This window comes from Empidonax traillii, unplaced genomic scaffold (assembly GCF_003031625.1).
Source record: "Empidonax traillii isolate 1590-97213 ecotype Southwest subspecies unplaced genomic scaffold, ASM303162v1 scaffold1002:size361594, whole genome shotgun sequence".
Taxonomy (NCBI): domain Eukaryota; kingdom Metazoa; phylum Chordata; class Aves; order Passeriformes; family Tyrannidae; genus Empidonax; species Empidonax traillii.
The window spans coordinates 61,145-82,757 of NW_020956195.1; the positions used below are offsets into that span (position 1 = coordinate 61,145).

The window sequence follows — 21,613 nt, forward strand, 5'->3', positions numbered from 1 at the left end:
AACTCCTAATGGGCCTCAGCCTGGCATGGAGAGGTTTCAAGCCAGTTTAATGTGATGTAGGAAATGCGTCTGGCTGGGTGCTCTCATCCTCTTATAGCACTTGGCAAACTGGGCTACACCAGCCTTGCTCCCCTGCAGGACAAGTTACCTCTTTCTGCCCCCTTGCAGGTGTTTTTTCGGGCACAGGACGTGAATTAGTGCAGTAGCCCATGCCCTGCTCGCCCACCTCCCCTCCCCTGCTCTTCCCTCCCCATGATTCACACAGTTATCCCCCTTCCCAGCCATGCACCTGCTCCTCTCGTCCCATCCCCACACATCACCCACTCCCCACCCCACAGAGGAGCCAGGGACACACTGAAGTGACAAGGACAGCACTTTTCCTGCTTAAAGTCTTTTTCCCCCCACCCCTTTTTCTATCTCTCTCTCCTTTTTTTTTTTTTTTTTTTTTTTTTTTTTTTTTTTTTTTTTTTTTTTTTTTTTTTTTTTTTTTTTTTTTTTTTTTTTTTGCCTCTCTCCATCCCCTGCTGTGTGCCTCGGCTTTGCGAGCTTGAAGGACAGCCAGATAAAAAGCTCCTCTTTCTTTCAGATCCTTTCACCAAACCACCCATCCGCCTCCTCCTCCCGCCTCATTCTCCTCGCAGATTTATGGGCAGCCCAGGGAGAAAGTGCCGGCATTAGCATTTTTAATAAAGCCCTGCTTGCAAGGGATGGCAGGGGGTGGGGAGCTGGGAAGGGGAGAAGCATCAGCAGCTGAAGCCCGAGCGAAGCTGTTGCAAAGCAAAGTGAAGTTGGGGAGGAGCCACGACAAGCATCACCGGTGCGAGAAGTCAGCAGCTCAGTGCTCATGTCACATCTGCTCTCTGCTCTTCCTCCATTGTGGGGGATGGTGTTGGGTGTTCGTGGGTCCCCTCTTTGGGGTCTGGGGTGCAGGAAGGGTGCAAGCTGCTGTGAGGATGCTCTGGTCTATTCTACTTGGACCTGAACTCCTGAGCTTTTCTTCCGTGGCGGTCTCTCCCAGCACACACTTGGAGCTGGTGTTTGGCGTGGCCCTGGTTTGAAACCCCCAGGAGTACAGAGGGTCAGGGAGCCAGGTGTGTCGTCACCCCTTTCAGTGTGTGACAGCCAACCACCTTCTTCTCCAGTGGCATTTCAGCCACGCTCACGTGCAGCGACTTGTGCCTTCTGCAGAGACCTTCTCCTGCAGCCCCTCTGACCTCCTGACAGCTCCCCTCAAACCAGCTGCTCCAGGTTAGCTCAGGGAAGTCGCATCCTGCCAGTGCCAGGCTTTGATTCCCCATCCCACCCATCTTCTCTGGAAGGGTTTTGCAAGGAGCACGGACAAGCAGGAGGACAGTTCTCTATGCTGGAAGTCAGTCTGGCCTCAGCCCCTTGGGGCTGCAATTTAAGCGTGGCAAGGGGGCTGTTGAGGTGATTCAAAGCATGAGCAGTAACAGGTTTGGAAGGCTTAGCCAGAATTTCTAGAGCTTCCACTGAAGCCCAGATGTGGGGCAAAGCATAGCTGAGGGTCCATCTGGAAAAAGCCAAGAGGCCTGAAGATCGTCCTGGGGATGCACTGGCAGCGCTTTGGCCGTGGGAACTTGCTGACTGAGCGTAGGGAGCTTCTGTTTCTCAGCTGCCCTGGGTTTTGTTTCAGGTGCCTGCCTGAATGCCAAGGCTTGCGGGGAGCCGAGAGCTGTTGTTTCTGGCCCATTTAATCCGACCCGATCAGCTGCAGGGCTGCTGATCAGTCCCACTTTCCTCTGTGAGCTCTGAAGACCACACAGTCAAAACACCCACCAAAAACAACAGAAGCCCAGCAAGTGCTTACAGAAAGCAGGGAAGGGAGACAGGCACGTGGGGCCACACTCACGTGCGTGGGAGAGGAAGCAGGAGGTGAAACAGCGGCAGAGGCACGGGGGGCAAGAGGCGGAAACGGAGGGGGTGAGGTGTGCCTGGGAGAGCAGATGCCACTCCATCCTCTGCAACAGAAGGTACAAGTCAATAGGAGTGTGTGGGTGGAAATGCCAGCACTGAGCTCCTGGAGAGCTTCCTCAGAGATGAGGATGGATAAGTGTCTCTTGTTGAGCTGGAGCTCTTGTGTGGAGGACCGTCCAGGGCTTACCCACAGAAGGTGTCATGTTGTCCCAGATCCAATGGTTCCTGGCAACACTGGCTCTTCCCTGCCATGTAGGCACGTAGCTAAAGGCTGAACATTACTTTTAATGGGCTTATTTTGACCCCAAGTAAAGGCAGAGTGGGGCAGGCTGGGGAGATGCCACACAGTGCCTCTCTGGAGCGTGGAAACCTTTTCCCCAGCTCAAAGCCATGATTGCATTTTACCATGGTAGGTAGGGGTAGGACAAGGGGGAATGGGTTCAAACTGACAGAGGACAGGTTTGCTTACATATCAGGAAGAAATTCTTCCCTGTGAGGGTGGTGAGGCCCTGGCACAGGTTGCCCAGGGAAACTGTGGCTGCTCCATCCCTGGAAGAGTTCAGGTACAGGTCGGATGGGGTTTGGAGCAACCTGGTGTGGTGGAAGGTGTCCCTGCAGAGGTCCAGCAGCCACTGTGTCCCTGCAGCACCTACCCCAGTGACAAGCTCTGCTGCAAGCCGAGAGCAGCTCCTCACAACCGCTTTTCCACCCGAGTTGATGTGGAACAATACCTCGCCTCGGCTTTTGTTGCCGGCCCCACGTGCTCCTCAGAGGCAAGAATAAAACCCATCTGCGGGAGCGCTGGAAGGTGGAGGCGTGAAGCATTCAAGGTGTTGCTGAGACACAAGGAGCACGTCTCTTTCTGGACGAGGCTGACCTCATTCAGGGCAATCGGATCTGCGGGCTGAATGTAATCCCCCGCTCCCAGCCGACCGGACGGGAGAACGGCATTGTATCCCAGCGAGGAAATGAGACGGCACACTCTAATCCTGCAGTCAGGGTTGTTTTTTTTTTTTTTTTTTTTTTGTTATTATTATTATTTTTTGTCCTTGCTGAAGTAACCTCGGATTAGAAATTAAAGTGCTTGCACAGGAGAGCTGTAATTGCCTCTGGAGAAAACCCCCGGGCTCGTCGGTGGCACCTGATACTCTCACCCTGAATTTTACCAGCGACGATGTGACGGGATGGCAAATCTCTTTGTCTTCCCAGCTTTGAGCTCTTGCAAAGGGGATTTGGAGATTTTTAGGGTTTGGGAGTGGGGTTCATGTTGCCTGATTCAAAGCCCAGCACAGTTGGGTCTCCTGTCAGCCTTGGCTTGCAGGTGGGTCTGTGGTGCTGGGGGTGCATGTCCCGGAGGTGTCATGGTCACGGTTGTCCCACTGAAGGGCACTGGCCATCAGATCTTGGTGGCTCATCACCCTGTGCTATCTACAGCAACAGGGATGAAGTAGTTGAGGCCAGCAGCTCTCCAGGCTGTCCCCTTAGCTCCAAGCTTCCAGCTTGTCTTCCAACCCCCTTTGTTAGGTGTCCTCAGCTCCCCTTCTGGAACAATGAAACCCAGGGGAAATAAGGCAGGTGGTGAAATTGTGGACCCGAACCTAATTTTGCTCCCTTGCAAAAACCTCACAGAGAGAGAATTCAGCTGCAGTTGCGTTTCTTTTAGCAATTCAATAGCTGTGATGCAAATCCCTAAAACAGGACCAGGCACACAGGGTTGAGGGGATGTCTGGAGTGCACTGTACTTCAAAATAATGGATGCAATACGCTGCTGGCCCCTTGGCAGGTTGAGGCTGGCGTGAGAATCTGATGTTGTGGGGACCCCAAGATTAAGATCTTGAATCAGGGGCTGTTTTATCCCATCGTCCTGGCTTTGTTCGAGTCGTCTTATGCCAGGACCCCTCTGCATCTGTGCTGGGGGCTATGCAGGGGAAGCATTTTGGGCTCTGAGCAGCAGTGGGGGCACAATGCTAGTGTGATGCTCCTGGGTTTCTTTTCCAGGCCTTGGCCATACACCATTTTCCAGCGTGGCTTTGACTTGGTGCTGGGCGAGCAGCCATCTGACAAGATTTTTCGGTAAGCTGCAAAGGCAACCTGGTCAGCACATTTTGGGGCTTAAAACACAACCCAGGGCATACAGGCGTGCAGGTAGCCCAGCTGGCAGGGCTGAGCACAGCTGTCCTGTGCCACCTCCTGGGGACATGTGAGTATGGCTGGGAAGGTCCTCCTACAGCTGTCGTGTGGGATGCTGGATGGGCAGCAGTCAGTTCCTCCTCTCTATTCGCAGTGAGAGCGAGGTTTAGGCTCTGAGGGAGGATTTCTACAGGAAAATGAAAGTGCCTTTATTTTTTTTATGTATCACCTAAGTTGCATGTGATTTTTGGAGGTCATTTGGGTGCCTTTGGAGGAGCCACCCCTCTTTAGCCTGCCCATCCACCTTTGTTCAGGCTGGCATCTCTGCAGGGCAGTGGGGAGGTTCAGGGGCTTGGTTTTGGGCAGAGACAGCCCTCTGGGTTCAGCAATTCCCTCCTTGCCAGCCTTTGCTGCTCTCCCCGGCAGGTTCACCTACACCCTGGGGGAAGGCATGTGGCTGCCCCTGAGCAAGAGTTTCGTCATCCCACCAGCTGAGTTGGCCATCAACCCCTCAGCCAAATGTAAGACGGACATGACAGTGATGGAGGATGCAGTGGAGGTCAGGTAGGTGCAATGGCAGGATGATGGAGTTTAGGAGGAGTTTCAGCAAATAGAGCAGGGATCCCCATCCCATGTTTTGCAGATGGAGATTAGTACATCCACTAACCTGGCCCTCTTTGGTACCCGCAAAGCTGAGCCTTTGGAGGTACCTCTCATCATCTCAGTAGCTCCTGCATCCCTCTAAAAGCTTGGCTGCCATCCAGTTCACTGTCAACCCGAGGGAAACCTGAGCTCCGGAAAAACCCACGCAGCAGCCACGGGTCGTGCATGCGTTCACAGCGTCTCATCGGAGCAGCGACACATCCCTTCCTTCTCCTCCTCACAGGGAAGAGCTGATGACCTCCTCCTCCTTCGACAGCCTGGAGGTGCTCCTCGACTCCTTCGGCCCTGTCCGTGACTGCTCCCGGGACAACGGGGGCTGCAGCAAGAACTTCCGCTGCATCTCGGACCGCAAGCTGGACTCGACGGGCTGTGTGGTGCGTGGCCCCCTGGGGACCTGGAATCTCCTTTGGTGCGAGCGAGGAGGGGGAGGGCAGAAAGGGAATCCTTCCTCCCTTACCGTCACTTTGGGGTGGATATATTGGGGTTGATTTCGTAGCAAGAAGAGGGTTTAGGGTCGGCATCTCCTTTGCTGCCGCACATGCGCGTGAGGGAGAGAGAGTTCATCTGCTTGTTGGCTCTCTGAGAGGTCCCACACCACTCATGTGTGTCCCCTGTCACCACTACAGCTGCTCTTCCCCAAGACAGAGGGGTTTGTGGGGCCAGGGTGCCCTGCTGTGATGTCACCGGTGCTGGGCATTGGGGTGGAGAGACTGAGAGTGTGGGGCAGACATTGGTCTTGGAATGGGCAGCGTCGCTTTGGTTGTCACTGGAGCTGGGGGCTGGTGTGTGGGGTTGATGCCAGCACATTACCTTGGTGGGGGTTGGCTTGGAGGGCTCCCCAGGGCTGCAAAGAGGCTGTGGTGCAGGAGGAGTATCTGCAGCTGTGAATGGTGTTGCTGCTGTCTGTCCCACAACCCCCGAGCAGTGCTCCTGCTGCAGTGTCCAGTGGAGAGCAACCGGAGTGCTCCCCTCTGCCTCAGCCCCGGGGCCAGATTTCTTCCCTGGGGGTTTCACCTCTTCCTTCCCCCACCCCTGCCAGTGCCCCACGGGACTGAGCCCCATGAAGGACGGCACGGGCTGCTATGACCGTCACGTCGGCGTGGACTGCTCCGATGGCTTCAACGGGGGCTGCGAGCAGCTGTGCCTGCAGCAGATGGTCCCCCTGCCCGAAGACCCCCTGCTCTACAACATCCTCATGTTCTGTGGGTGAGTGGCCCAGCACCCACAAGGTGCTGCTGTACCTGGCTGCTGCCACCCTGAGCTCGTAGGGTTGGCATTGGAGGCGGGGGGTCTCCTCTGTTCCCAGTGCCTCTGCCGGGGTGGCCTGGTGGCCACCGCTGGGGGCTGCAGCTGATGGTGGGCCCCGTGCTGGCTTCCCAGGTGCATTGAGGACTACAAGCTGGGCACGGACGGTCGGTCGTGCCAGCTCATCTCGGAGTCGTGCCCGGAGGCGGGGGACTGCGGGGAGCCCCGCGAGCTGCCCATGAACCAGACGCTCTTTGGGGAGATCTTCTACGGCTACAACAACCACTCCAAGGAGGTGGCGCCAGGGCAGGTGCTCAAAGGGACGTTCAGGTGAGCTGGGGAGGTGACCCCAGCAGGGTCAGACCTCGCCATCCTCTCCAAGAAGAAGGCATGGTAAGGAGCCTGGTCCGTCCATGCCTGGCCAAACTTTGCAGAAGAGGGGAGGGCCGGTGGGGAGGGCACATCCGATGCTTTCCATCAGTAGTAGACATCTCTGTAATCTGTGCCTGAAGGAAAGGCTTGGTGCCAGGTGTTCTTTTGGGATGGGTCACCAGCTGGCTGGGATGATCCCAGGCATTTCGCCTGTCCTCCAACCCTGCCCTCCTCTCTGCAATTAACTTCCAGGCAGAACAACTTTGCCAGGGGCCTGGAGCAGCAGCTGCCAGATGGACTGGTGGTGGCCACGGTGCCCTTGGAGAACCAGTGCCAAGAGGAGCTCTCTGACCCCACACCTGACCCCGAGTTCCTCACCGGTGAGTGAGTCCAGTCCCACGCCTCTCTCAGCTGCCAGCATGCCCAGCTTGAGCCCCTAAATCTCCCAGGAGATACATCTCCTGGGGGATATATCTAGTCTGGCTTTAGCATCCTGGGCTCCTCTGCAGCAGCAGCAGCAGTGGTAAAACAAAGGCATTCAAAATAAGGGAGAGGCAAAGGCTTTAAATTAATTGTGTGGTGTAAAAGCTCAACCATCCATTGAATATTTGGGGTATTTGCAAAAAGCATTTTTTCTTTTCGAAGGCAAAAGAAGTTTTCCAGCTACCTTTAATTTGATTTCTTTGCCAAGGTAACAAACATTCGAAACCTGCCGCCACCAAACCAAAGTGTTTTGGTTTGCTCTGCCAGAGCACTGTGGGCCACAAGCAGTAGGGTTATCGTGGGTTCCTAGACAGCCTTCAAGGATCTACCTTCCTTCCAGCAAGTTGCCAGAACCCCTAAAATAGCCTTTGTTTCCTTGGTGTTTGTTGCTGTTGGCTGAAATGGCCCAGGGCATTGAGGAGCATTAAGGAAAGGATGTGGCTAATGAGGTCTTTTGCTCTCATAATACCAGACCTTGTGCTTTTGCTTTGTTTGGCAGAGCTTTCAGGATTTTGGGAAGCACCCATAGGCTGCACCCAGGGTCTGATGGATGCTGGTTGCTCTGACAGGGTGCATGGCAATGTAGGTGTGTGTGCAGGCAGATTGAGGCAGAGGGGAGAATGCTGCTGGGTATTTGGGGCTGAGCTACCCCAAGAGAGCTGTGCTGCTCCTGCTTCCATGGGGATGCTCATCCCTGTTCATGCTAGAGGAGGTGCTAGAGGACACCTGCATCCTAGTGAGATTCTCTTGCCTGTGACATGGGTACGTGGGTGCAAGGAAGGCACTGCCACCACAATCCCAGCATCACAGCAGTGTCAGTGGGACCAGGACTTTGCCGGCAATTACGCTGGGGAGGCAGAAGCCAGTAAATTATCCTATTCATTTCCCACCGCTCTGCCGGCTTGGTGGCTGATTAAGGTGGAAAAAAAAAAAGGGGAGAAAAAAAAAGGAAAAGAGGTAAAATATTCTCTGCTTGTCAGATCTGGATATCGCTGTGAATACACGAGAGGCAGAGCTGCTGAGTAAGGAAGGGCTGTTTTTGCATAAACACTTTGCAGGGAAGAGCAAGGCTTTGAAGCTGTCGGGAGCAGCCAGCACTGAAGAGAGAGAGGTGCTGGAAGGCAAAGGATCTTATCCTGCTTATCCTCCACCTTCAGTTCTTGTTAGAGGGGGGGATGCCCGCCGTTATCCTCCTGAACTCCTGCTGGGTGCCTGTTTAGCAGCAGAGTTGCTGCTTTTGCTGCCAAGCGGAGGCGTGACGTGCGAGGGAGGAGGTGGCCGTGTCCCGGCATCTTCCTGTGCCACACCGAAGTCACCCAAGTCAGAGCCACGAGCACCCTTCAGTTCCCATTCCTGAGCCTCTGTCTGAGGCTTGGTGGCCTCTCTGTCCCTCTGCTCATGGAAGCTGAGCTGCCACGTGCCTTGGGCAGGTGTAAGTGGCCGCCCAGCCCTGGTCTCCGTGAATTTCTGCCTTCTGTAACTCACAGTTAAACGGCTGAAAAACGAGGTGGCTCTGCCTGGAGAAGGACAAACCCTGGGTCCTGCTCAGGCCCAGCATTGCTGTAATGTCCTGGGGGAACATCAGCATCAACTTGCAGATTTCCCCCGTACATCTGTGCCCACTCAGCTCAGCCCCAGCCCAAAGGGACCCAGGGCCCCTTGGCCGCTTGCACTTGGGCACACGTGGCGTGACGGTGACCGTTCCCAGGCCTGCAAACAGCTCATTAAAAAGCGCAGCTCTCATTAGCGAAATAATTAGCACACCTGGGCATGCCTTGGGAGCGGGCACTGGGAAGGAAGCAGGAGGGGATGCAGGAGGAGGCTCGTTATCTGCCGCCGCAGAGCCCCGGACGGGCAGGATGAAACGAGCCTACGTGTTTCCCTTCAAAGCCATCATTTTAATTGCTGGGGAGCAGCTGACCCTCAGCTCTGAATGCTTCCCTGGGGAGACTGTGGTGTGTGAACAACCCTTTTCCCTGGCTTCTTCCCACCCTGCTGGCTGTGTTGCCCCAGGTATGAAGGGCTGCAGCCATTCCCGTGGAGAGGCATCCGTGGGCAGTGGCACTGAGCCCCCGTGTCCTTTCTCTGGCAGGGATGGTGAACTTCAGCGAGGTGTCTGGGTACCCCCTCTTGCAGCACTGGAAGGTGCAGTCCATCATGTACCACGTCCGGCTCAACCAGATGACCATCTCCCAGTGTAAGCATGTGGGGACAGGGGGAATGGGGGGAAAAGGGAGTGGAAAGAGGATAACATAGCTTTCTGCTGGCAGGTGATGGGCTCAGGGATTGGTTGCCCATCACAAGTGTGTAGGGAGGTGACAAGGGCTTGTCTGAGCATCTCCTCCATCTCTTCTCCTTCCCAGCCTTCAGCAATGCCCTCCACTCCCTGGATGGGGCCACCTCCCGTGGAGATTTCGTAGCACTGCTGGACCAGTTTGGCAACCACTACATCCAGGAGGCAGTGTATGGCTTTGAGGAGTCCTGCTCCATCTGGTATCCCAACAGGCAGGTCCAGCGGCAGCTCTGGCTGGAGTACGAGGACATCAGCAAAGGTAGGAGCCCTGCTGGTCCCCAGGAAGGATCTCCACAACTGCCCCATGGGAGCGGGAAGCTCAATTTGCTTTTGGCATAGCGAGGAAAGTGCCCAGCCTGTTCCATCTCATTTACACCCTGCTTTCTCACCCTTGGACGCTGGGCAAAGGACTCCTGTGGCTTGCAGCAGGCACTGGTCTGGGCCATAAAGAAAGATCAATACCCACACCCCCAGGGAGATGAAAGACGAGTGCACTAATCCCACCAAGCCATCCTGCCTGATTCTGGACTTAACTGTTGTTTGTCTTTAATCCTGTTCCTTCCTTCCTTTTGTCTCCTTCATATCTGCTCTCTTCCACTCGTGCCCCACAGCCAGACTTTTCTCCATTTCATGTGTCCCCTTCTCCTGGGCTGTCAGTGCCGTGCTTTTAATGCCTGGAAACCAGGTAGGAACTGGGAGGTTCCTCGTGGTGCAGAGGGCATCTGGCACTGCTGTATCCCCTCCAGTGCCCTCGCTGCAGTGAGCTGTGATGGATCCCCGGTGGAAGAGCTGATGGCTGGTTTGGTTGCCAGCTTTACAAAAGCTGAGGCAGCCTAAGGCCTGCCTGCTGCCACCTGTCCCCAGGACCACGGCAACCTGGGCTAGTGGAAGGTGTCCCTGCCCATGGTAGGGAGGTTGGAATGAAATAATCTTTACAGTCCCTTCCAACTCAAACCATTCTAGCGTTCTATGACCTCTTGCATTGGCCTTTTAGGCCACCTTCCTTTGCTGCCCCTGCACAGGAGCTGTCGGGTGTGGGCAGTGTGAGCTCGGAGCTCACAGTCACCGTGACCAAAACATCATCTCCATCACGAAGCTTCCTAGTTCTCAGTATTGGCACCAGCCTACAGTGCTGCCCTTGCTGTGCCCCAGCCACGGAGACATTTGTTTTCTCCCCAGGGCTCTTGTGTGGGAAGGGCTTCTTTCAAAGCCTGAGTCTGGATCCTGCGGGCTCAGACCTCCTGGAGCCTGGACTTCTTTCCAAGCCCACCTGGAAGAGTACACTACCCATTGCTGTTTTGCTGTGGGCTGTCTCCAGATGTAGCATCTTTTGATTGCAAGTACTTCTTTTTCTTTTTTTCTTTTTTTTTTCCGCCTGCAATTTCCTCCTCTTTGATTTTCCTGCTTGGAGGCTTTTCAGGTCTGGCAGTCTTTTTCCACCCACAATATCACATTTCAGTTTCACTCTGGCACCTGCCACTTTCCCTCCTTTGCTTTTTGTTTGCAAACGTCAGGAGCTGGATATCGATTGAGAAATTGCAAGAGACAAATCATTCCCTGGCTCCTGTGCTTTCCCTCAGCGCCTGCTAAGCTGCAATTCACAGCCAGCCCAAAGTGATCCATCCCCAGCTCGCTGAGGGGAGCAGAGCAACACTTTTGTATCCCGGTTTTGTTTTAAAAGCCTTGTTTCCTTTGCAGGAGTCTCAAGGATGGGCTAGTGCTGGCCCATTTCTCTGCAAGTCCGTGCTGTAGGACGATTTTCCTCTTGAGCCGTGGATGTGCTCCGTGGTGGCTCCCCACAGCAGCCAGCCTGTACCAAACCACCACCAGCGATGGCCCGAACCTGCTCCAGGGGAGAGGCTTTGCCTGGGCATCCTTCAGCTTTCCCCCACCCCCACTGACCATCCTCAGTGTTCCCTCTAGGCCCCTCTTTCTTCTGTGTAAAGCCAGGGATATCCTTCAGCAGGGATTTTGTGTGAAAAGCGCTGTTTCCTAGGACAGCAAGGGCAATGCCACCCAGGGCACAGCAGAGATGGACAGATCCCACCTTGACTTCTGGGCCAACAGTTTTCCCCTTGTGCCAAAATATTTCCTGCCATGGGAATGCTGGAGAAAAGCCCACTGAGTGCAGGGTCTGGCTCACTGCCCTGTGTGTTGGGAACACAGTGGCACCCAGTGTCAGGCATCTCTGCGTGGAGCTGGGAAAGGCATAAACCGTGGCAATGCTTTCCTGCTGCAATTTTTTTTCCTGAGCCAGTTGCATTGCAGGGTAACCTGAGAGTTGGTAGCATCTGCTTCCCATCTCCATTTCCCTGCGTGGGGACCAAGTGTAGGAGGAGTGGAGAGGCTGGAGAGGGGCTTGGTGGGTTTGTAGCCAGCTTGGGAGCTTTCTGGGCAACATGAGGCACTGGCAAGTCTTCCCTCCTCCCTCTGAGCTCTGCAGTGCTGCCGGCCTTTGTCAGGGGGGGTGAACCAAGCGCACCCTGGTCTGACACTTATCCTCTCTGGTCTCCAACACACCCTGTCACATCAGCTGTGGTGGGGATTCTTGGGATCCAAAGGAGGGAATCAGCTGTTGGGTCAGGAGGGCTTTTGCAGGGGAGTGGTTTGGCAGGGGCCTTTGGTGGGGTGTCAGCGCGGGGTGAAGATGCCCAGGCAGGTCCTTCACAAGTCTCCAGACACATGACGGAGGCTCCCTCTCGTGGGGACCTGCTGCAAGGGTGGTCTGTCCCACCACCTTCCCAGTGCCAGGTGAAGGGATGGGGCTGGGGGAACTCAGGCACGGGGAGACCAAAAGACCTGTGATGGCAGAGGCCAGGATGGGCTTTTCCGTTCTGATTCCTCCTCTGAAGACCTTTCATCCCTACAGAGATAACAGCTCCTCAGGATACAGGGATCCATGGGCAGCTCTGCCTCTCTGCTGGGTGGAAGGCAGAGCTCCAGCCCCCTCACATTCCCTTATCAATGGCTCCTATCCCACCCCGGTGCTTCTCTTTTCCCCCTTCCCCAGGCAACTCGCCCTCGGACGAGTCGGAGGAGCGCGAGCGGGACCCCAAGGTGCTCACCTTCCCCGAGTACATCGCCAGCCTCTCCGAGTCGGGCACCAAGCGCATGGCAGCGGGCGTGCGGATGGAGTGCCGGAGCCGCGGGCGCTGCCCATCCTCCTGCCCGCTCTGCCACGGTGCCTCCAGCCCCGACGCGCCAGCCGAGCCCATCCTGCTGGAGGTCACCAAAGCGGCCCCCCTCTACGAGCTGGTCACCAACAACCAGACCCAGCGGGTGAGGAGCCACGTGCTGCGGGTGTTGGGGTGTTGGGGCGGGCATGGGAGGTAGCAGGATGGCACTGTGGTGGTCTTTGAAGGCAACTTGCCCTGTGATTGCACCATGTCAAGCCAAGGGACCCCTTGCCCATTGGCCAGCCCTGCTCTCAGGGTGGATGGACTGTGCTGAACCTACCGGGGGATAGACGAATGCTGGCTCAAGTGGGATGGGAGGTCACCAGGTCACCTGCCCAGCGCTCAACCCCCTCCTCTCTCTCCCAGCTCCTGCAGGAGGCCACCATGAGCATGCTGTGGTGCTCGGGCAGCGGGGACGTCATCGAGGACTGGTGCCGCTGTGACTCCAGTGCCTTCGGGGCCGACGGGCTGCCCACCTGTGCGCCTCTCCCCCACCCCATGTAGGTCTCCACGCGTGCCCAGGCCTGGCTTTTTGGTATGGGGGGTCTGTGAGGAGGTGGTGATGGCCAACAAACAGCATGGTGGTGGGAGGTGGTGGGGCTGAGGGGTTTTGTGGGACAGGTTTGCAAACTGATGGTTGACCTGGAAAACAAGCAGAGAGTACAGAGCTGTAGTGTCTTTTCTAAATTAATTGAGGACTGGGGAACTGGGTGGGGATCCATCCTGGTAGTGCAACCCTAGGGAAGGAATCTTTTGGACCAGCATTCCCAGAGTCAGGAGGGGTAGGGCAGGGGCAGTCACTTCTCTCCCGAGGTTGCCATCTCCCACGGGTTAATGGCTTTGAATCCCTTTTGTTGTGAGAGAGTAACACAAAAACTGTCCCCCAGCCTGCGTCTCTCCACCGATCACGAGCCCAGCAGCACACTGGTGGTTCTGGAGTGGGGGCACTCGGAGCCCCCCATCGGGGTGCAGATTGTGGACTACCTCCTCCGTCAGGAGAAAGTCACCGACAGAATGGACCACTCCAAGGTGGAGACAGGTGAGTGGGGACTCCACTGGCTCTCTCTGGGGAAGTGGGATGGAGATGTTGGAGGAGTTCCCCTTTTAGCAAGGGGATGCTGCAACATATCCAGTGTCCTGTGGAAGAGACAGCAGCCCCTCCTGCCCATCCTGCTGCAGAAGTGGCATCTCTACTTCTCCTGGTGATGAGCCTTGCTGGAAAAGCAATGGGTCCATCTCTACACCAACCAAGGCGTGGGCCTTGCCCCTTGCCTGGGCACTGGGCAGCGTGTCAGTGGGCACAGACCTCAGTGGCTCTCCACAGCCCCAGGGTCACCCGTGTCATTGCCTGTGGCACATCCTCCCCTCTCTCCCTAGAGACGGTGCTGAGCTTTGTGGACGACATCATCTCTGGTGCCAAGTCACCCTGTGCCATGCCAGCCCAAGTGCCTGACAGACTCTCCTCCACCATCTCCCTCATCATTCGCTGCCTGGAGCCCGACACCACCTACATGTGAGTCTCCTCCCCCATGCCATGCCCAGGGCAGTGCTGTCACCCTCACCGTGGTGGTGTTACCTGATGCTGCCTGTGTTTCCATGAGGTCTTGGGAGTCCAGAGCTTCATTTTTTTTGTTCCTTCTTATACAGGTTCACACTCTGGGGAGTTGACAACACAGGAAGGCGTTCCAGGTCCAGTGATGTGACGGTCAAGACCCCCTGCCCTGTGGTAGATGATGTGAAAGCTCAAGGTGAGAGGGAGGGAGCTGCTGGACTGTGATCCTTAGGAACAGCAGTAGGGTTTTCCCCCTTCCAGTATGTCTCTGCACTTATCTTGTGTCTTGGCTGTAATATCTCCTGCATGTGCTGTGGAGGGTTGGGATGGAGAGCTGCAGGAGGCACATGTCCTCCCTGAAAACAGACATAGATGAATGGTATTTCACTAACAGTACCTGATGGCACCACCCATTTCTTTTCCTAATTAGACCAGATTACGGGAATCTAACCTGGACTGAGTCCAGGGAATGCCATCTATTCTGTTACTCCTCCGCTGGGACCTTGCCTTGATATGATGTAAATCATAATTCAGGGGACAAATCTTCGTCCTGATCTTGGTTTCCCTAGAGCTGAGCTTTAGCCTGGTGGGCTTTATTCACACCTTTCCTGGCACCCCACTGAACAGTCCCTGTCCTTCTGCCCAGAAATAGCAGACAAGATCTACAACCTGTTCAACGGCTACACGAGCGGCAAGGAGCAGCAGACAGCCTACAACACTCTGCTGGACCTGGGCTCCCCCAGCCTCCACCGAGTCCTCTACCACTACAACCAGCACTACGAGAGTTTTGGGGAGTTCACCTGGCGCTGTGAAGATGAGCTGGGGCCCAGGTAGGCTCAGGAGCTGGGTTGGTTTGGCAGGCAGGTCTAGATGTTGGTCACCAGGACCAGCTCTCTGAAAATCTCATGAGTTGATGGTGGATGATAAGGCTTAGAGTCTCGCAGTGGGATTTCTGTTTTGGTGGATGCTGTGCACGTGTTTAGGGACCAGACATCTGCCCTGAAGGACCATAAACACAGGACAAGGTAGAAAGTGGCTGACCACTGTCGACCCAACATCTTTGTCCATCCATCAGCCCTTTCCTGCTGCTGGAGTTTTTCCCGCTATGTTCGTGCTATGCATAGTGGGGAGGAGATGGGATTCTTCTTTCTCCTTGGTAGCTGATGCCACAGGCAAAAAGGCAGAAAGTCTTGGAAAAATAATGCACCTTTGAGGGATGGAGACTCTGCTCTCCTGCTTTTCCTGGGATTTGACTTGATTTGCCTGCATCTCACTAAAAATGCTAAACTCACTGTCAGTTGTGGTCCAAAGCAGTCCAAGACTGACCTTAGGTCTGAATTGCACGTGTTCCCTCCCTTTTGATTCATGTCTGTGCTTGTACACGTGTTTTTGGTGCCCAGGCAGTGCTGAGCTGCCACGGCAGCTTTTGGAAGAGCTTGTCCTGAGCTTTTCCTGGCTGAAACAGTCCTTTAGTGCCTGAGTGAGCACCATGTCTTCTCCTAGGGCTCCTCCAGGTCACGAAAGGCCCTCCAGCTGCCTGAGGATGGGACACCTCATGTCCCAGGCTTGTGGAGGCAGCCAGATGTTCCCTTCTCCCCACATCCTTCAACATCTGCTTTAGTCTGTGTGGTTTCCCAGTAACGTAGATGTTTCCAGTCAGTTTAGCAAGCTGCACTGGGAGATTGCGTGTGCTGCAGTGGTGTTTCACAGCATCTGGCCTCCAAAGAACCAGAGCCATGAGATCATCTGCAGACTTACTTCAAATGTACGTCAGCAACAGCTCCTGTGTGTGAAATCTATGGCCTCCACCTTGTCCTGTGCCCTACACCTCCTTTTGCTGGTCTCACCACTAGATGTCTTCCAGCCCTGCTTCTCCAGGTGATTCCTTCAGGATTTCTAGCAGAGGATTGGAGATCCCTCCACGTACCTTCTTTGTCCTCCAAACCTCTGCTAACCAGTCAGAAAGATCCAGCAAATAGTTGGTGGCTGTCTTGCACTTAATGTCTTCGACATGTCTCCTATTCAGCTTTGGTAGGAGACTCCTAATGGATTCTCCATGCCCTGGAGCAAAGCTGGGGGCTCTGTCTTTCCCCTCTTCCCATTTATGTCCTAAGAAATGTGAGCTCAGCCTGAAAGCTCAGTAGTGACATCCCAGCACATGGAGTCTGGTTAAGGCAGAGGCTCCCACCAGCTCCTCTGCCCAGGGTTGCCTCATTCCCATGACACCAAGTAGGATCAGCAGGCCTGGACTTAACGTCTCACCTTCGTCTCGAGCCCAGCTGCAGTGATGCCGCTTCCAGATGTGAAATCCAGCCCTGGTTTGCACAGACCATCTGACATCTGTTGTGATGATTTGCAAGAAGGAGTACATAACATTCCTGACGTGACACACTGGAGCTGTCACACAGCCACTGCCATCGCTGTGGCTGAGCTTTGCCGTCACCGCCCCGGTGAGGAGACCAAGCACCGACCAGAACACGGGGTGGAAGCTGCCCCCCTCGAGCCCCAGGAGGCAGAGGTGCATTGGCACAGAGCAGCCAGAAATGCCACTGAATTACCCATTTGCTGCATGAACCTACGAGCCAGAGGGTTAATTCCACCCTCTGGAAATGCCGGAGCGCTTAGGCCGGGATGACGCAAGTTGCTGATGAAGTGTTTGCAGCTCGCGCTACTTGGAAAGAGACATTCAGGCAGCTGCAGCGGGTTCTGGTGATGACAAATCTTGGAAAGCAGACCTCCTGTTTGATCGTCTGCGAAGGCAAAGCACCCAGACTGGTGGTGACAGGACAAATCACTTGCAGATGACATTATTTAGCCAGCAGACAGCGTTTGTTTGACTGTTACTGATGCTCCTTTGAAGTCCTGGATGCGGACCCACGCGACTGACTCTGCCGCGTCCCTCCTCCTCCTCCGTCCGTCCATGCCACCTCCTGCTTTGCTCATTTGGGGCGCACTCGCCTCCCTTCCTGGCAGTGCTGTCCGCTGGACTGAAGGAAGATAACTTGTCTGAGTGCAGATAACTTGTCTGGGGTTATGAAAGCGAGTCGCTCCCTCCCGGTCCAAGAAGGGCTGCAGAGAGCCCTGGACTTTGCATAAGGAGAGGAAATGGAGAGAAAAACAAGTAATAAGTGGAAGTTGGATTTGAAGGAAAGCCTGGTGAAATCTGGTGTCCATGGGCTTCGAGCCAAAATCTTTGGGATCCTGTGAGGGTACCTGTAATGCTGGAAGAAGAGAGGCAGTTTTGGCACCTTGCCTATGTGTCCAGATGCAGGGACCAAGGCAAGTGAGACCTCAGCTACCTTCTCATGGCTGGAAGAGCTGGCCAGCTTGGGTGGCTGTCTCCAGAGTCAGCACCATGCTGAGCACCTCTGCATTTCTGCCATGCTCTGGTTGCGAGCCCCTGGGGTGGCAACTGTCACGTGGCTGCAGAGCTGGAAAACCTCTCCCTGGCTCCAGACTGGCCCCTTGGAGCTGCAGCCGCATCTATGATGGACCTCTTGAGAGTTTTCTCTCCAGGAAAGCTGAGGTTGGCTCTGGCTGGACTTGAGATAAATTAAATCCTCTCTCAGCAGCTCTCCCACAGTGTACCCTGCTTGGAGGAAGGTGTGGAGGGGCTGTGGATATTCCTCTGTGGTTGGTAAACGTGCCCTTGAGCTGACAAGCCAGGCACAGCGCAGCTGTGTGCTCCACACACCACCCCTGCTTACCCAAGTAAGAATGTGACAAGGAGGGATTTTTTTTTCTCCAGCATCATGATTTGTGCCCCCACTGCCTGTTCTGTGCTGAGCATATGCTGAGTTAAAGCTACCAAGGGGACATATCTTCTCTTTTCTGACTAAACCAACCCACCAACTGACCTTGAAGCTGTGTAGGAAACTTATCCCAGCTCTTCAGACACTTAAACTTTTGTCTGGGTTTCCAGGCACGAGATACTCACCTTCAAGACACTTCGTTTGAATCCATTACCTCCACATCTGCCAGAATCCCTGGAGATCACCCAAAGTGCGAGACAAGTTTAAAATGAACATAATGTGTTTTATCTGAACAAACTGATTTTCTTGATAAAAGCATTAGAAGCACAATTTTAAGAGGAAAAATTTGAAGAGAACACAGTTTAGGTCATATTTGGCTGGGATCCTCTGAGCTCTTCCAATATCTCATCTAACATGAGAAGTTGGTGGTTTAGCACTTTCTCACCACCAGAACAAGCCTGCACTGAGGCCGTGTTGCCCTGGGGGTGCTGTATGTCTGTTGCAGAAGATGGATTCATCTTGGACCTGCTCTCCCTCCGTCATCTGACCTTGTCTCCTGGCTGGGTTGCAGCTCTTCACGAAGTGCTACTGCTGTGACTTGTCTTCCCTTGGTTTGCTCTCTGCAATTGGAAATGCATGTACAAAGAACTGGGGAGTTCTGCCACATCCTCTGCTCTCTCAGAGCTTTTTGGATCAAACCTGTGTTTGATGTGTACCTCAGTATATCCCTTCTAGCTTGAACACTGTCCTGTGGGACGTTTCCCAAAATGTTACTAAACATTACAAGTCATGTAACAGGAGTGTTGTTCACTGCACTTACGCCTTGTGATATTGCATCTTATGAGGATCATAGTTTTTATCTCACTTTCAGCTTCCATACAGATCCCCCCAAGCCAGGCATGACACTGTGATTTGTTTTTTGGTTGTTTTTTTTTTTTTTTTTTTTCTTAAATCTCCTTCATCCTCAGTGGTCCAGTTGGGACTGCTCATTTCTGGCACTGGAGAAGTTGTAGATGCCCCATTCCTGGAAATGCTTAAGGGCAGGTTAGATGGGGCTTGCAGTAACCTGGTCTAGTGGAAGGTGTCCCTGCCCCCATGGCAGGGAGAGTGGAATGAGATAGTCTTTAAGGTTCCTTCCAACCCAAATCTATCTGTGATTCTGTGTGCCACACCGAGCCATGAGTGACCAGCACAGTTCTCAAACATGCAACACCTGGAGAGGACACACGTGCTGACCCTGGTGTGGGCTGGCTCCACGTGTCATGCCTGACACTTTTTAGCCTTTGTCCCCACTGCCTGCAGTGCTATTGGCTCCCAGTTTCCCCACCCTGCTATGTTTAGGGTCCAGTAGCTGCAGCAGGGACAGGTGTTGCCATTTGAGTCATTGGTGATGTCCACCCCAAAGGGGGTTTAACAGCTACACCCGTGACTGTCTCCTCACTAAACCCTCAGAAAACCCTGCAGGTGAATGAAAAAGAGAGGACAGGACAGGAAAGTGTAAGGGTAGTCCCAAGACCAGTGCAGCAGGCGGTGACACGGGCATCTCTGCCCTGGGTGGAGGCTGTTCTCCCATGCGTTTAGATTGCAGTGCTGCCTTGGGGATGGTGTGTTCCTCCAGCCCTGCCACCCCTCCTCATCCTTGCAGCGTCAGCCTCCACTCACCTACTCTCAAGTTATCTCTTCTCTCTCAAGAAGCTCCCGTTGTGTCCTTAACTGTCTTTACTTTTCTCTCCTCACACACTCCTGCTGCCCTTCCCGCCATCCCCCTCCATGGTGTCTCCATCCCTCCCATCACCCCCTCGCTGTCCATCGTCCCCCTTGGCATCTCCCCTTGCCCGCCCTCGCTGCAGGAAGGCCGGCCTCATCCTCTCTCAGCTGGGGGACCTCAGCAGCTGGTGCAATGGCCTCCTGCAGGAGCCCAAGATCAGCCTCCAGCGCTCGTCCCTCAAGTACCTCGCCTGCCGCTACAGCGAGATCAAGCCCTATGGGCTCGACTGGTTGGAGCTCAGCCGGGACCTCAAGAAGACGTGCGAGGAGCAGACGCTGAGTGTCCTTTACAATGACTATGGGGACAAGGACTACTGAGGGTGGCGGGCACCCCGCTCTCACGCTGGCCTTCCCATGGGCGCTTGTGAGGGTTTTATACGCGGACCCGTGGAGGGGGAGGGTGTCACTGATGTTTCTGGAGGCAACAGTTTGGACCGGGGAGCAAAACCGACTGCTCTGTGCAGGACTTACTCAGTATTAGTTTCTTCTTTGACTTGGGCAAAAGCCTTTCTAGTTAGAAGTCTTGTGGGACCCAGTTTTCTTGGTTTTGTTTTATTCATTTTGCCAAGAGGTTCCTCAGCACCAGTGGAGAGGGCAGGTTGGGAGGGCACAGCCCTCTCCTCCTGCCCCATCCCTGCCCTGGCTGTGGGGACCGTCCCCAAGGGTGGGGGGCACTGGTCACGGGAGAAACTCAGTGACACAACCAGGATGGGAGAGCAGGTGACGCAGGGTTGGGAAAACGGAGGCAGGGCATGCAGGTCAGGTGGAGATGCTTATGGTTATGGCTGAGCTAAACAGCCACTGGATGGCCAGCAGGGTTGGGATGGGGTTTTTTTGCAACTGTGAAGCATGAGATCTGGATGAGACGTGGCCAAGCAATGATGCTATTGGTGGGCAGGGCTGGCGTGGTGTCACCATCTGGGGTGAGGAGAGAGGGGCATTGGTGAGCCCATCTCCTCAGGTTCTATGCCATGGTCAAAGCTCCAAGATGCAGAGTGCTCCTGAACAAAGGCAGCTTGGCCTCAGGGCCGGTGGTCAGCTGGACATCACGAGCTTTCTTCTTGTGGGACCACATTCCTAGGAAGTCAAATTTAAAATCCCTCCCAATAATTTTTCTTTTTTTTTTTCTTCTTTTACCCACCATAATAAAGACTTTGAAGCAATGTCAAACTGCTGCTGAGGGGAGTCCCAGCCAGGAGAGCAGCAGCCAGATGGTTCTGAGGGGGTGACCATCTGCACCAGCCAGTGTAGCTGTGGTGTAGCCCAGGCTCTGCGTGGGGAAGGGAGAGGAGTGCAGGGCACCCCAACACAGTGGTGCAGGGTGGTGCTGAAGGGCATGAAGGGCAGGCTTCTGGGGGGATTGCTTGCCTGTGGTCAGGCTCACATCTGCAGCTCTTTGTGACTTTTTTTTTTTAAAACCAGGGTTGCACTGGGACACTGGGCTTGGTTCAGAGCAAGCTGTTCTCCAAAACCCTGTCACCGCTGATGGTGTTGGAGGCAGAAAACAGCTTCCTTTCAGCTCCAGCTTCCAGCCTGGTTTGCAGAGGAGGCACCTCTGGACTTGCCAGCTGCGCACCTTTGATCTGGACAAGCCCGGAGCCCTACAGTGGGATTTTTACGATGCCTCTTCAGAGAGAAATTTCTCTTTAATTTTTTTCAGTCTTGGCAGGAGCAGTCTTCAGCCTGTCTCATACAATTTTCTGCCTCATTCCTCCTCCTACCTGCCAAGGACATGGTTCGAATATTTGCGTGGTGCTGAGAGGGAGGCGGCTGTGCTCTGCCGCCGGTCACGGCCCACAGCGCTCTATCACAGTGCTTTCTCAAACAGCAGTTCAGTATCTCCCTGCAGGACCACACCGTGCTTTTCTCTTCCCTTTTAATGGGCAGACCTCTCTCCAGGGGCAGCTGGCCTGGGCTGGGGAGCTACTGGGAGCAACCACCAGCAGTCAGTGTTACCTGGGCATCTCTATGTTTTCGCTGTAATGAATGTGTCTAGCAGGGGTTGTCAGAGAAGCACCTGCTGTGTGTAAGAAAGAAGTCTGCTGGATCCTTTTGGCTTTTTCTCATGTTTGTCCTTATATTTTGGTGTGCCTGATGCTGCCAAGGGCTCGGGGCTCAGAGCAAGACCAGCACAGGTACATATGGGCAGGTGATCCGTACTGAGCCACCGCTCCTTTTCCTTTCAGCCACCAAGACTCTTGGCCAAGACACTTAAGTTTATCCTTTTGCTTACCCCAGCAAATGC

General features: G+C 54.5%; 1 protein-coding gene across 4 annotated transcripts in view; it reads left to right on the plus strand.

Annotated features, from left to right (window-relative positions):
* Positions 1–21,613, plus strand: part of ASTN1 (astrotactin 1) — a 58,320-nt gene that overhangs the window by 31,700 nt on the left and 5,007 nt on the right. For 2 of the 4 annotated variants that reach the window (XM_027903962.1, XM_027903963.1), the window contains exons 9-23: positions 3,934–4,008; positions 4,492–4,629; positions 4,952–5,102; positions 5,768–5,934; positions 6,109–6,303; positions 6,598–6,725; positions 8,921–9,025; positions 9,192–9,380; positions 12,132–12,400; positions 12,664–12,797; positions 13,185–13,336; positions 13,675–13,810; positions 13,945–14,045; positions 14,496–14,679; positions 19,452–21,420. In XM_027903962.1, the coding sequence (XP_027759763.1) occupies positions 3,934–4,008; positions 4,492–4,629; positions 4,952–5,102; positions 5,768–5,934; positions 6,109–6,303; positions 6,598–6,725; positions 8,921–9,025; positions 9,192–9,380; positions 12,132–12,400; positions 12,664–12,797; positions 13,185–13,336; positions 13,675–13,810; positions 13,945–14,045; positions 14,496–14,679; positions 19,452–19,686 (2,359 nt within the window). In that variant the 3' untranslated portion in view covers positions 19,687–21,420. Of the gene's footprint in view, positions 1–3,933; positions 4,009–4,491; positions 4,630–4,951; positions 5,103–5,767; positions 5,935–6,108; positions 6,304–6,597; positions 6,726–8,920; positions 9,026–9,191; positions 9,381–12,131; positions 12,401–12,663; positions 12,798–13,184; positions 13,337–13,674; positions 13,811–13,944; positions 14,046–14,495; positions 14,680–19,451; positions 21,421–21,613 lie in introns of those variants that run through there. The other 2 variants (XM_027903966.1, XM_027903965.1) reach the window with 1 other exon arrangement.